Source organism: Condylura cristata, unplaced genomic scaffold, assembly GCF_000260355.1.
Source record: "Condylura cristata isolate star-nosed mole 26May11 unplaced genomic scaffold, ConCri1.0 scaffold00004, whole genome shotgun sequence".
Taxonomy (NCBI): domain Eukaryota; kingdom Metazoa; phylum Chordata; class Mammalia; order Eulipotyphla; family Talpidae; genus Condylura; species Condylura cristata.
This window is the reverse complement of record NW_004567105.1, coordinates 7846034-7857326: the sequence shown is the minus strand read 5'-3', so window position 1 is coordinate 7857326 and position 11293 is coordinate 7846034. Positions and strand designations below refer to the sequence as shown.

Genomic DNA, 11293 nt, shown 5'->3' with positions numbered 1-11293 from the left:
GCAGCGTGCAGAGTAATTCCTGCATTCGGCTCCGTGATCCTGTGTTGTCAGATGCCCCCTGGCATATGAGAAGTGTGCAGAAATGGATCCCCAGGGTGCGGGAATGGAGCGAGGACCTTGGCGCGCCATTCTGCGAGTCTTTGGGGGATTCCAACACCAGGCCTGGCCTCTCGGTCCCATAGTTCGGTGAGGCCCCGGGGAAGGGCGGCTTCCAGATAAAAACGCACGTCTCCTCCGGTTGTCTTCTGCCTGCCCCTCCCTCCCCGGCTCCCCGCTGTCCTCCCCAGGCGTCCCCTGGACCCTGCACACGTGGCTGGAGTCCCTGAGGATCGCCTTCCAGCAGCACCGCAGGCCTCTCATCCAGTGCCTGTTGAAGGAATTCAAGACCATTCAAGAGGAGGAGTACACGGAGGAGCTCATCACCCAGGGCCTGCCCCTGATGTTTGAGATCCTGAAAGCCAGCAAGGTGAGAGGCGCTCAGCGCCGTGGGGGTGTCGCTGAGAGCAGGGCCTGGCTTTCCAGCCGTCCCTGGGGCCCTGCTGCGGCCCCTGCCCGTGGCTGCACCCCTGCTGGCTAAGGCAGCGGTTTAGCTGGGACCCTGCGCAGCCCCAAGGCGCAGGGCGACAAAACGGAAAGGTGCCCTTTAACCCAGGGAACTGGCAAGAAAGTGGGGGGCATCACAGCAACCTGTGCCCCCCCCCACACACACACAGCATGGGAGGGTGGGAAATATATTCAATTGGGTGCGCGAACCCTGACAGGGTGAGGGGCGAGGATGGCTAGAGCTGGCCTGGTGGACAAAGGAGTCCAGGGGAGGCCCCTAGCTCACGCCCCTCCTCACTGGCCTCCTCGACCCTGGGGCACCTCCATTTCCAGCACCCCTCAGACATCGCACCAGCTTTTGGGTCATTGTGAGATTGAGCCCTCTAAGCCCCCTCGGGCATGTGTTGGGGCTTTGGGAATGACCAGCGTTGGCGTGCCCACCCGCCAGGCACCATGGGTGGGAGCCCAGGGCAGGGCAGGTAGAGATACCAGGGGACGTTACCCGAGGCCTTCTACGGGCCCCGCAACCCCAGGTCCGGGAGCAGTCTGGTTGGGCACACGGGCGTGAGAGCCAAACGTGAGGGTTCAAGCCTGGCCCTGCTGCTCACCAGCCTTTGCTGACCCCTGCCTCATTGGAAAAGTGGAGCCAATAATTCGATTAATCTCTTGGGCTGGTTATAAAGATAAAATGAATCAATGTCCTTCACATTGACCCTGTCACTAGCTCGTGTTTCTAGATGATTTCTATCATAAAGATGGTCCGGCCAAGGGCAGGCTCCCAGTATACCTCAAAGGCTGTAAAGGCACCCCTCAGTCGGGATGAAAGCAAATATATAACATCCCCCTATAGCCTGGGCACCAATCAGGGCTGAATGTCAGCTCCTCTCCCTGGGGTAACCTGGGTCACCCCAATTTGTCAACTCAGAGTCTTCAGGAAAATACCCTAATTCACAAAGGCAGTTTCCCAAATTCAGTTGAGCTCAGAACCCTTTTATAATAACCTGTCTGAAGACACAAATGAAGATTTTTAAGCTGAAATATGTATTTCACATTTACCATAAGCCTGGTGCAATTCTAAGCCCCTTATAAGAATCAACTTTCTTAATCCTTATAAACAATTTTTGAAGGAAATACTGTCCTATCCCCACTTAACAAATGGAGAAACTGGGCAACAGAGAGCGTGAATAACTTGCTGATCACACAGCTGGTTAAGAGGCAGAGTTGGATTAAATCCACACAGACGGACTCCAGCACCAGCCCTGTACCCCTGTACCCTAGAATAGACTATGGAATGCTGAAATAGGCCCCAGAATCAGAAGAACAATGTGGTTCCCCATAGAGAGAGAAGGGGGAGCAGGCATCTAGCGATTCCCATTAGGTCTGCTCATTAGCGCCCCGTCCCTAAGGGGAGTCTCAGGGACCCCTGTGAGCTGGATTTATGCTTCATGTTCACCCCACCAGGACCCAAAATGGGAGCAGGTGTGCCAGCCCTCAGATAATGAACTTCAGCAATTGCATTTAGAAGGAAACCTGCTGGAAGTGTCTGGAAATCAAACTCTCCTGCCTCTCACCCCTCATTCCTCCCTCCAGCTTGAAGATAGATTAGATAAACTGACAGGTACGCAGGTAGGTAGATAATGTGTAGCTAGACAGACTGACAGACAGATAATGGTTAGGTGGATAAATGGTTATGGCGAGATGGTCTCTCACCTTAGGAAACCACTTAATGAAAAAAAAAAATCCCTACTCTATTCCTGGGATCTGGTGGTCTAGCCGCTATCTGGTTTGGGTTTTTTCTTCTTTCTTCGGGCTGTAGTGTGAATGCAGATATTACTGAGGCATCCATTGTGTGAAGTTTACCTCATCTCTAAATGTTTAAAGTGAATTTTAGTGTGACATACAGAAAAGAGCCCAGCTCACAACGCTAGAGCCGATGAACTGCCACAAGGTGAACCCACCTGTGTGATCGGCACCCACCAGACCCTAATGCCTCCTTCCCCCCAACCCCACCACCACCACCACCACGACCACCACGACTACCACCACTCCAGAGAGCAGCCAACAGCTCGGGCTGCAGCAGGAGGAGGCTGGGAAGAGGAGAGGAGGGACCTTTTGCCAGAATAAGTGGACTAAATTCTACTCCCTGGAAACTGGACCCAGGGGAGCTGGAATGAAGCAGAGGCATCTCCTCCTGGGTAACTGGCAGCCTGGCAGGGAGGCGCTTCCAGGGCTGAGTGGGGTTTGCGCTCACAGGCGTTCAGTGGCAACCCCTACTGGTGACATGTGGTACTGCACCCTGATACAGCGACCAGAGTGGGGAGGAGGCGCTCAATGGCCGGTGAGAATAAGCATTCCCCAAGCCTGGTGAGCTTTCTGCGGTTAAAGAATACGGGACAGATCAGATGGCAGTTGAGAAATTAGACAGTTGAGAAAGTGCAAAACTCTGCCCTCAGCGTCCTCCTGGCCGGGAGAAACAGTCATACATTCTCCCTCCAGGAAAAGATTCCTGTTCAAAACTTGTCTGCTCTTCTGGGTGAACAGGTATCTGGTTTTACCAGTATAATGGGTGAGAATATAGGATTCCCTTGACTGTCAACTCTTGACTGTCCTATAGAGTATGTGATTTCCCAGCCTTGACTTTGCTCCTTCATTCCTTTTGTGAAACCTAAGGTGAGCTCTTTTGTTTATGAATATAGAATTGGGGTACAGGCCAGAAGTGCAGGGGCATTCATCAGAGTGAGAGTGTTCACCAGAGACAGAGCCAGGAGCAGAGCAGAACAGGCAGCTTGATGAAGTACACTGCTGAGGGGAGCAGCGGGGAGAGAGGGGAGGTCTGCGCCCTGTGGGTCACCTCCGGGGCAGGGGATTGAGCTCGCACTGAAGCAGCTGCAGCCAGCTAGCTGTGTTGCATCCTAACCCTTTGCATCACCAGGGAGGGCCCCACCTCTAAGTTTTAACTTCAAGGTAGTTAACTATCTCTAATCAGTCCCAGACACAGAACAATATAGATAAATGTCTTGTGTGCATGTGTAGTCATTTTTTAAATACATGTGTTTAAAGAGAGCTCCCGACCCATTTCTCCCACACCAAATTTTTGCAGGCATTTATTCACTGGTCACAAGTCACGAGTGCCCCCTGCACGCTATTGTGGTGACAGGGACACACGTCCTCGGCCCTCCTGGAGCTGGCTGTGTCGGGGGGGGGGGGGGCGCAGACAATAAGCCAGGAAATAAGTGAGCAAGTGAAAGGCGTGATAAATGCTATTTTAAAAAAGGAAACTGGGCAGTGATTTCATCTCGGGAGAGGCACAGACAAGGTCTAATTTAGACAAGGTGGTCAGAAAGGTGGAGTGATTTCTAATGGTGACACACCCTGTGGGTTGTTGAGTCCTGTATCCTACACACTGGTTATTCTGAAAGTTGAGAGAGGGGTGTTGAAGTCTCCAGATAAAAGTGTGGGTGTACCTGTTTCTCCTTTCAGTTCTGCCAGTTTTTTATCCAGCTCTGTTGTTTGATAGAAACCCATTTAGTGCAGTCTCTTCTTAGTAAATTAACCCTTTTATCATTATATAATGCCCCTCTGTTTCTGCTAATTTTCTTTCCTTTGAAGTCTGCTTTATCAAATATTAATATAGCCACTCCTGCTTTCCTTTGATTAATATTTGCCTATTTTCCCCATCCTTTCATTTTTAATTTACCTATTCATGATATAAATAGACAGAGAGAAGAGAAGGACAAAAAGAGAAGTGAGTTTCTTATGAACGGCTTTTCATCTGCTCTGCCAATTTCTGTCTTTAATTAGTCTATTTAGACCTTTTCTATTTTGTTTAATTATTGATACCTGGCTTGCATCTGTCATCTGATTTTTTGTTTCCTGTTGGTCTCTCTGCCTGTTCTCTTCCTTTTTCCCTGTGGATTATTTGAACATTTTTCATTCCATTTTTCTTTCTATGTAGTGTTTTGGAGTGTATCGCTGTGCATAGCTGTTTCAGTGCATGCCTGACTTCATTCTGCGAGCGTCATCATTTTACCAGCTCCAGTGAAGTTAGACACTTACCTACTTTATGGCCTTCACTCGCCCACACTTACCACCGAAGTATCTTCCAGCATTTTACTTATCTACATTTAGAACCACATCAGACAGCGTTAGTTTTTTTTATCAACTATCAAACAGAATTAGAAACTCAAGAGAAATAAGAAAGCCTATTATGTTAACCCATCTTTTTTTAAAGAAAGATGAATATTCTTTCTTTAAATCAACTTGGCTTCCCTTGATGAGTTTAGGAAGAAAACATACCACCATAAAAAGAACGGAAGGCTTCATACAAGGTGACCCTGAAGCACTTTTAAGTTCATTGTGTGTCCAGTCTCACCTTGGTCACAGCCCCGGGGGGCAGGGGGTGACAGGATCGGGCTCTACACTGACCTCATTTCTCGGCCCAGGGGGACAGAAACCCTTCCAGTTCTGCTCCAGCATCTTCTTGATTCTGGATGCAGTATTTTTCCCTTTTAACATTTCTCCGTTTGAAATAATTTTTTAAATCAATGTGTATGATTAAAGCAATGAGCTTTTTTCCCTCTTCGTCAAAGCTCCTATTAATTGTATGACACTTTAGAATCTAAAAAATGTATGGTTATGGTTGAACTACAAGAAATTGCTGGTTTGGGGGCTAACCCATCGTCAAATATCAGCAATTTCTTTTGACTCAACCTAATAATAGACTGTGCATTATCTTTTTAGCTCTCATGGCATTGTCACCAGGCAGGTATCTTTAATCTGCTTAGGATAAGGCCCAGAGAAGCTGAGTAACTTTCCTAAAGTCACACAGCTCCCAGGACTGGGACCCAGCGCCGCCTGCCCACCACACAGAAGCTCCACTCGAGCTACCTACAGATGACTTTGAGATTGATTCCTGGGTCCCTCTCTAAGAACAGAACATGTTTCATCTCTTCCCCTCCCCCTCCTCTAGACCTTAGACCCCTCACTGTATATGTTGATGTCCACTGTTTTTAGTTTTTTTTTTTTTAAGCATTTTATGTTATTGAATCATTAATAAAGTTTTGGAGAAGAGTGAGGGATTCAGGGAAGGAGAGAAAAAAATGGCAGCCCAAAATGCCTATTTGTCCATCTCAGGAGAGTCTCTGGCAGTGAGAATCTTGATAGCGAGAATTACTCTTCCTCTCCCGTAATTCTTTTGAGTTCAGAGGTCACACAGTCCTGAGTCCCAAGGGCCAGAGTCCACCCCACGTGCTCACCCAGCAGCTTCTGTAAGACACCTGATGGTGTTGTCCTCTTAGCACCTCAGGGGACCCTTCAACATCGTCAGATCCTCTCCATGTGTTACGCTGTCTGTATCCTGCTTCAGCGGTGCAATCTGCCTGTTCTCCTGACCCGCCCGCTACTCCCTCAGCAGTTTACTTCTTAGATCTGCCTGTTCTGCTCCCCGCTGTGTCTCTGGTGAATCCTCTCACTGCCTGTGCATCTCTGGCCTGTACCCCAGTTCTGTATGCATAAGGAATAGGAATCAGAAGACCTGACATCATTACTTGTCCTCACCCTATTTTTTAAAATCAAAAATAATTTATTGTCTGTGTTATAAAAGTAGTAGTTGTTTATTGTAGAACATATCGATAAAAAGAAATGAGAAAACTTCAAATCCCACTTAAAGAGAGTTTCAGTATTCTTTCAGAACTTTTCCTCTATTTGTCTGTCAGTCCAAATAGACACAGGGCTTTCTTCCCAAAAATATATAGTTACAAACTGTGTTGTAACCTTGAAAAACATAAACATCGATCTGGCCCCCTCCCTAGCCCCCAGTTTCAACCCCCTTCTTCCAACAAAAAGCATAAAACGCTGTCATTTGGGGGGGGGTTGTTTGTGCGCAGCTGCAGTTGGAGGGAGACTGACTAGACCCGCTGGCCCAGAGGGGAAAGATGTGATGGTGGGGTCCCTCGAAACAGGCTCCTGTGTCCCTCGACAGTCTTGTGCTTTCTCCACAGTCTTGTACTTTTGCATCACAGAACCAGTCCCAGCCTTTACTTATGTGTTTATTTAAAATTTTTTTTTTTTAATAAAGTGATTCAGCTGAGGGTTCTCCCTGGTGGGACAGTGGGTTAAAGCACAGTAGTGGGAAGCTAGCTACAGCCACTTCAGCTAGAGTTGGATCCCCGGCCAGGGAGCTGACCCACATGGCGCAGCAGACCTCTCCTGTCTCCCCGCTGCTCCCCTTAGCAGTGTCCATCTGCCTGTTCTGCTCCCCACTCTGTCTCTAGTGAATCCTCTCACTGCTCCTGCACCTCAAGCCTGTACCCCAGTTCTGTGTGCATAAATAAATAAATCTTTAGAAAGAAAAAGAAAAGAAAGTGATTCAGCTGAGCACTCCTGGGTCCGGAAATGCCTCAGCACCAGAATCAAATTCCTAAGAAAGCTAAATCAGGAGCCCTTGTGTCTTAGTAATGGGGAGCCTGTTACTATTTGCAAGATAATTAGCTGCTTCCAGAATTTTGGAGTATTGATACAGGTGTTTGTGGGACAAAAACTTACTTTCCATTCTGTGAGTTGCAAAACTTCCTCTTCAGCCATTAGTAAACGATGAAGGCAGGAGAGAAGCACTTTAACTACAAATTAAGGGTTGATCCACAAACTCTCTAGAAATAGAGAACGAGCATTCTAAGCAGCTCCAGGGCCTGCCAGGGCCACCTGCTCGGATATCCGGGGAGTTTCCACTGGGGCCTGTGATAAGTCCGTGTGCGCCTCTGGCCTGGGGACACCCGACCGTCACAGCCTCAGCAAGGTGAGCCGCTTTCTCTGCAGAATGAAGTGATCAGCCAGCAGCTGTGCGTCATCTTCACTCACTGCTACGGGCCCTACCCCATCCCCAAGCTCACCGAGATCAAGCGCAAACAGACCTCTCGCCTGGGTGAGTGCTGCCCCAGGCACTGACTGCTGGCCAGTCTGGGCTCTTGCTTTGCTGTTTGAGGGACAGAGAAACCAGAAGTCCTCTAGGAGGGAGGGAAGCGGGAACGAGGTTGGCAGGGAACCAACGGGCTAGCCAGAAACAGGAGTCAGGCAGGTGAAAGTCGGGTTCTGCTCTGTTGTGTGATAAAAGTCTGCGGACTACAGTTCGGGACCATCGCCCCCAGAGACAGACCGTGATGGAGCCCGGGGGCCTCAGCCGTCCGCCTCAAGAAAGCGGAGCTGTGCTTGGCGGCTCTAGCCAAGTTCTCCCTGAGACCCCTACTGCTCCGAGGAGGAATGAGCAGGAGGCGGTGACAGGCCAGCTGTGGCCCCGCAGGGAGCTAGGAGAGTGGAGCTAGTGGGCACTTAGGTGCTCACACACACGCATCCACACACACAGGGGAGCATACCTGAGCTGAAGAAATCCGGCACTCCGCAATCCTACAGGTATAGCGAGGCTCACTGCTTGCCCTTCTTGGACACTTGCATTGAGCTGCCCTGGCCTCGACCTACCCTAAGGGCTCAGGGCACCCTCCGGCCCCCAGGGGGCAGGCAGCATTGCTCATGCCTTGTCGTGGCTGCAGACTGCGGCCCTGAGCACCCACCCTGGCAGGGCTGGAACATGCCCTGGATTTTCCCAAGACTGTAGTGCCATCCTTCTGCAGTCTCAGGTTCTGGAATTTTCTAGCTTTTCCTTCAGGCACCGACTTTCTTCCAAGAATTCCAGGGCTGCTGCAGCCTGGGTGATGGGCCTGGGGGAAAAGGCAGAGAACTCTTGACTGCCTTGCAGGCTGAAAGCTAACCCTCTGTCATCAGGACCTGTCTCTGCTCCTAGAGCGTTATAAGATATTAAAGATAAGGATTCATTTTCTGGTGAAGTCTGGGAAAGTTTCCTGTTTCCTTTTCCTACCAGGACTGGGAAACATTTGGAAGATGGGAGCATCTGAAAATACTCTAACAAAACCAGTCCTTTTGAAACAGGTGACTAGTTTACATGAGTGAAAAGACTGATTTGCACGACTGTTCTAAAGTATTTTTATTCCTGTCACAAAGCTGGTTCATTTCAATGACACCACTTTTTGCTAAAATGAAAACTTCAGCCGTGGAGCCAAAGGTGGACTGACTGTCTGCGAACTAGCCCATGGCCAGGCCAGGGTACGCCCAAACCACAGTGTTTCTACTTGCTAACAGGTCACCCGTGCAGTGTATGATAAAGCCCAATTACAGTAACAGGTGTTACAACCCCGGTTACAGTCCCGGACTTAGCGGTAACCAAGTGGCCAGGGCACTGAGCCCCAGAAGGGGCCAGAGTGGGGTGGCGGCACCTCAGAAGCAAAGTGAGCAGACACTTACCTCTCACACCTGCCAGACGTCTGACTAAGGCACTGAGTGAGCCGTTGATGAGAAATACCACTTTTTTTTTATCCTTTGCTTTTTTTTTAAATAATATGTGTATTTTTACATCATTTGTGCCTTTTTCCAAAATCTCAGTTATAATCTCCATGGGCTTCCCATCACCAAATCACCCTGTGTCATCACCATAGTCCAGTGCACTTCCCTCCCCCAACTGTTCTTGATCCCATTCCCCACCCCACCTCCATAAAATGTCTCTGGTAGATAGTTTTTCATTGTTATTATTTTCCTCCCTGGTCCTTCATACCCCTGCTATGAGTGAAACCACCCAGTATTTCCCTTTTTTTTTCTGGCTTATTCCACTAAGCATGATCCCTCCCAGCTCCATCCATGTTGCTGCAAAAGGCATGTGTTTATCTTTTTGATTGCTGAGTAATATTCCATTGTGTCTATGTGCCACATCTTTTTAATCCAGTCATCTACTTTTGGGCAGGGAAATTCCACTTTTAATCACAAATGAATGATGGAGATTTTCTGTGAAGCTGTAAGCACTGACTTGAGTCCCTTCACTGATTCCGTCCCTGGCTTGGTCACTGTCTCAGCAAAGAGAGTTGTATCACCTGATTTCCCTGTCTGCTCCTATTGGCACTTTTCAAAAGAAAAATCGAGACTTACTCCCTTCTCTCCACTAAAGCAGCTCTTCCTCCCTCTTCTCATCTAGATCCTCATTTCCTTAACAATAAAGAAATGTCTGATGTTACCTTTCTGGTGGAAGGAAGACCGTTTTATGCTCACAAAGTGCTGTTATTTACAGCCTCGCCAAGGTATGTACCAGCAGTGTTGAGAGCAGCTGAGTTATAGCTGAGGCCATGGCTATTACTCTGCTTTGAAACTCGGTATCTTCCCTGAGCTGGCAGATTATCTTCTCAAAATCAGGGATTCAAGAGTGTAGGGCATTTGTACACCTGTGTTCAGAGCTGCGTTATTCACAAAGACAAAGGTGGGCACAGCCAGGGGTGTGCGTGGAGGAAAGGTGGGCTCAATGCCGCCTGTATGTAGATCATCCACCTTCAAGGCAGACTGCAAGGCGCGTGAAGTCGGGCGCATTATGGGGCATGAAATAAGCCAGTCACAGGGTGGCAAGCGCTGTGTGAGGCCCCTTGCTCAGTTGCCTGAATGGTCCCCTCCCTGACTCAGGAGTGACGGTGACTCTGTGGTAAGGTTCAGACTCTGGTTCCAACTTCAAGCTGGATTACGGCTCACGTGGAGAGTGGGCAAGATGCAGAACCTTAGGGCCAGTCACGGATGGGCTTCAGAATGGACAGGATACGGGACACAGCCTGACTCTCACATCAGAGAGCTGACTGCTTGCCAGGAATGGCTGCGTTTGTGAGTCTGTGTGTCTCGTTCAGGTTCAAAGCGCTCCTCTCCAGCAAACCAACGAACGACAGCACCTGCATTGAGATCGGCTATGTGAAGTACCCCATCTTCCAGGTGAGCCCAGCTGCCGCAGGACCCTCCCACCTCCCCCTGCCCGCCCCCCCTCCCACTGGCCACCCAGACACCACGCAGCATTGAATGAGCACCTGCTGTGTGCCAGTCACAGTGCTGGATCTGGAGCGCCTGACAGAGGACACTCCTGTCCTGGTAGCTCACATTCCGGGGGGGAGGGGGTCACTGAGTAATCTGTCCTAACACAGGGGGTGCACATAACAGGTACACTGATCTGTGGTGGCAACCCAGAACAGGGGGACGAGGGAAGACCCCCTGGATGAGGCATTGTGAGCTAAAATACGGAATACTAGAAGGTGGTGAGCCAGAGGGAGGGTTAGGACTGAAGAAAAGGGGTTGGAAACTCTCAGGGGGAGAAGAGCAGGTAAGAAGTCCCGGAAGTGGCCAAGAGTCATCAGGACCAGGGGGTTCAGTTTCACTTTGGTCTGAACCCTGGAATGCAAACGTGACTGGAAAAGGAAGTTCGCTTTGCCTTCCCTTTGGGGGATGTCGACCCCATGAATGACAGATGTGGCTAGTGGGCCTTGCTGAGGGCTCAGCAGCTCCTCCCTGCCCTCCTTCCTTCATGCCTGGCTCACAGACCCTGCAGGGACAGTCACACCCCTCACAGCTCTCTGGCCCGCGTTTCTAGAGCTCCCGTCTGGAGCCAACACTGCAGGGGTCCAGCCTCCATGCAGGGCAGGCCAGCAGGGAGCCGGAGGCCACAGCGCTGTCCTTCTGCCGGCCATGGTCAGACAACCGGTTTGGGAGTCCGGGGGTAGGGGGGGGCAGCGGATTCTGAGGGACCTTGTTTCTACCGGGTCAGTCCCACAAGAAAGCCCTGGGGAGAGCGTACAGGTGAGGAAGACGCCGTCTCCACGCGGTTGAGGAGACGGCTCAGAAAAGCCGGACACAGGGCTGGCGGAGACCAGGGCGGGGTGGCTCCCAG

General features: G+C 50.0%; 1 protein-coding gene across 1 annotated transcript in view; it reads left to right on the top strand.

Annotated features, from left to right (window-relative positions):
• The window catches only part of BTBD11 (BTB (POZ) domain containing 11), a 233865-nt gene that overhangs the window by 211289 nt on the left and 11283 nt on the right, over positions 1 to 11293 (top strand). Inside the window, exons 12-15 of the mRNA XM_004676473.2 lie at positions 288 to 466; positions 7357 to 7462; positions 9575 to 9677; positions 10266 to 10347. Of these exons, the coding sequence (XP_004676530.1) occupies positions 288 to 466; positions 7357 to 7462; positions 9575 to 9677; positions 10266 to 10347 (470 nt within the window). The remainder of the gene's footprint in view (positions 1 to 287; positions 467 to 7356; positions 7463 to 9574; positions 9678 to 10265; positions 10348 to 11293) is intronic.